This window comes from Sinocyclocheilus grahami, unplaced genomic scaffold, assembly GCF_001515645.1.
Source record: "Sinocyclocheilus grahami isolate Dianchi unplaced genomic scaffold, SAMN03320097.WGS_v1.1 scaffold933.1, whole genome shotgun sequence".
Lineage (NCBI taxonomy): Eukaryota > Metazoa > Chordata > Actinopteri > Cypriniformes > Cyprinidae > Sinocyclocheilus > Sinocyclocheilus grahami.
Genome location: NW_015506112.1, coordinates 431,216 through 432,085, shown reverse-complemented (window position 1 = coordinate 432,085; position 870 = coordinate 431,216). Strand labels below are relative to the sequence as shown.

Below are 870 nucleotides of genomic sequence, written 5' to 3'. Positions count from 1 at the left end.
GGATAGTGCCCTGGCAGAAAATGATCAGTAGATTTTCCTTTTTTTTCCCTTCAGTATAACCATATGCCACATTTACACAAATATCCTTAAATGCAAAATTTACCTAAAATATGCATGAAAATATTTTTAATTCTAAGAGGACTGTGGTACTGTACATCATTCAAGTTTCTGCTTTGAACAGGTCTTCAGGTTTTCAGGCCTGTGAGAGGAACAGATGTGTCCTTTACTGTGATATCAGCTCCATGTACTTTGTGGTCAGCAGGCCATTTTGAACAGCACTGAACTCATTGAACATCTGATGTCTTTTCTCTGTAGACGGACTCAACCGTGACCATCACCTGTGCTGATAGGAAATGGAACAAGCAAGTATCGTGTGAGCCGGTTGACTGTGGGCTTCCAGATAAGTATCATGTGCACCCTGCCCACTTTGATTTCCCAGAAGGCACCACCTACGGCAAGAAGAGCACGTTCCAGTGCAAGGAGCCTGCTCAGCTTGTGGGTGAGAAACCCTGGAAAAACTCAGTGTGACTGGACTTTGATGCAGTGAAGAGAACAATAAGATTACTTAGTAAAATAGGTCATCTACGGTCATGGTAGATTTTCTTTCTCAGTATTCTGAGGATCCAGCACGTAGTATACAATGCTTGTTGCAATGATGATAACTAAATAAAAAATAAAACTTAATACAGCAGCTCATATTGTAATGATCAAATTAAACATTCTGATCATTACTTGGGAAATTACGCCAGGTAATTTATGATTTGCAGCTGTTTGCAGTAGCAACATAGCACATTAACAAGGAATTCAGTCATGTGCAGTCACAGGTATGTTTCAGTGGATTGATAAGTGACTCATCCAACCAGAATTTAG

At 40.0% G+C, this 870-nt stretch overlaps 1 protein-coding gene across 1 annotated transcript in view; it reads left to right on the top strand.

Annotated features, from left to right (window-relative positions):
- The first annotated feature begins 810 nt into the window (after window positions 1–810).
- LOC107564429 (pappalysin-1-like) overlaps window positions 811–870 on the top strand; it is a 6,821-nt gene continuing 6,761 nt past the window's right edge. The window contains exon 1 of the mRNA XM_016249520.1: window positions 811–824. Within this exon, the coding sequence (XP_016105006.1) occupies window positions 811–824 (14 nt within the window). The remainder of the gene's footprint in view (window positions 825–870) is intronic.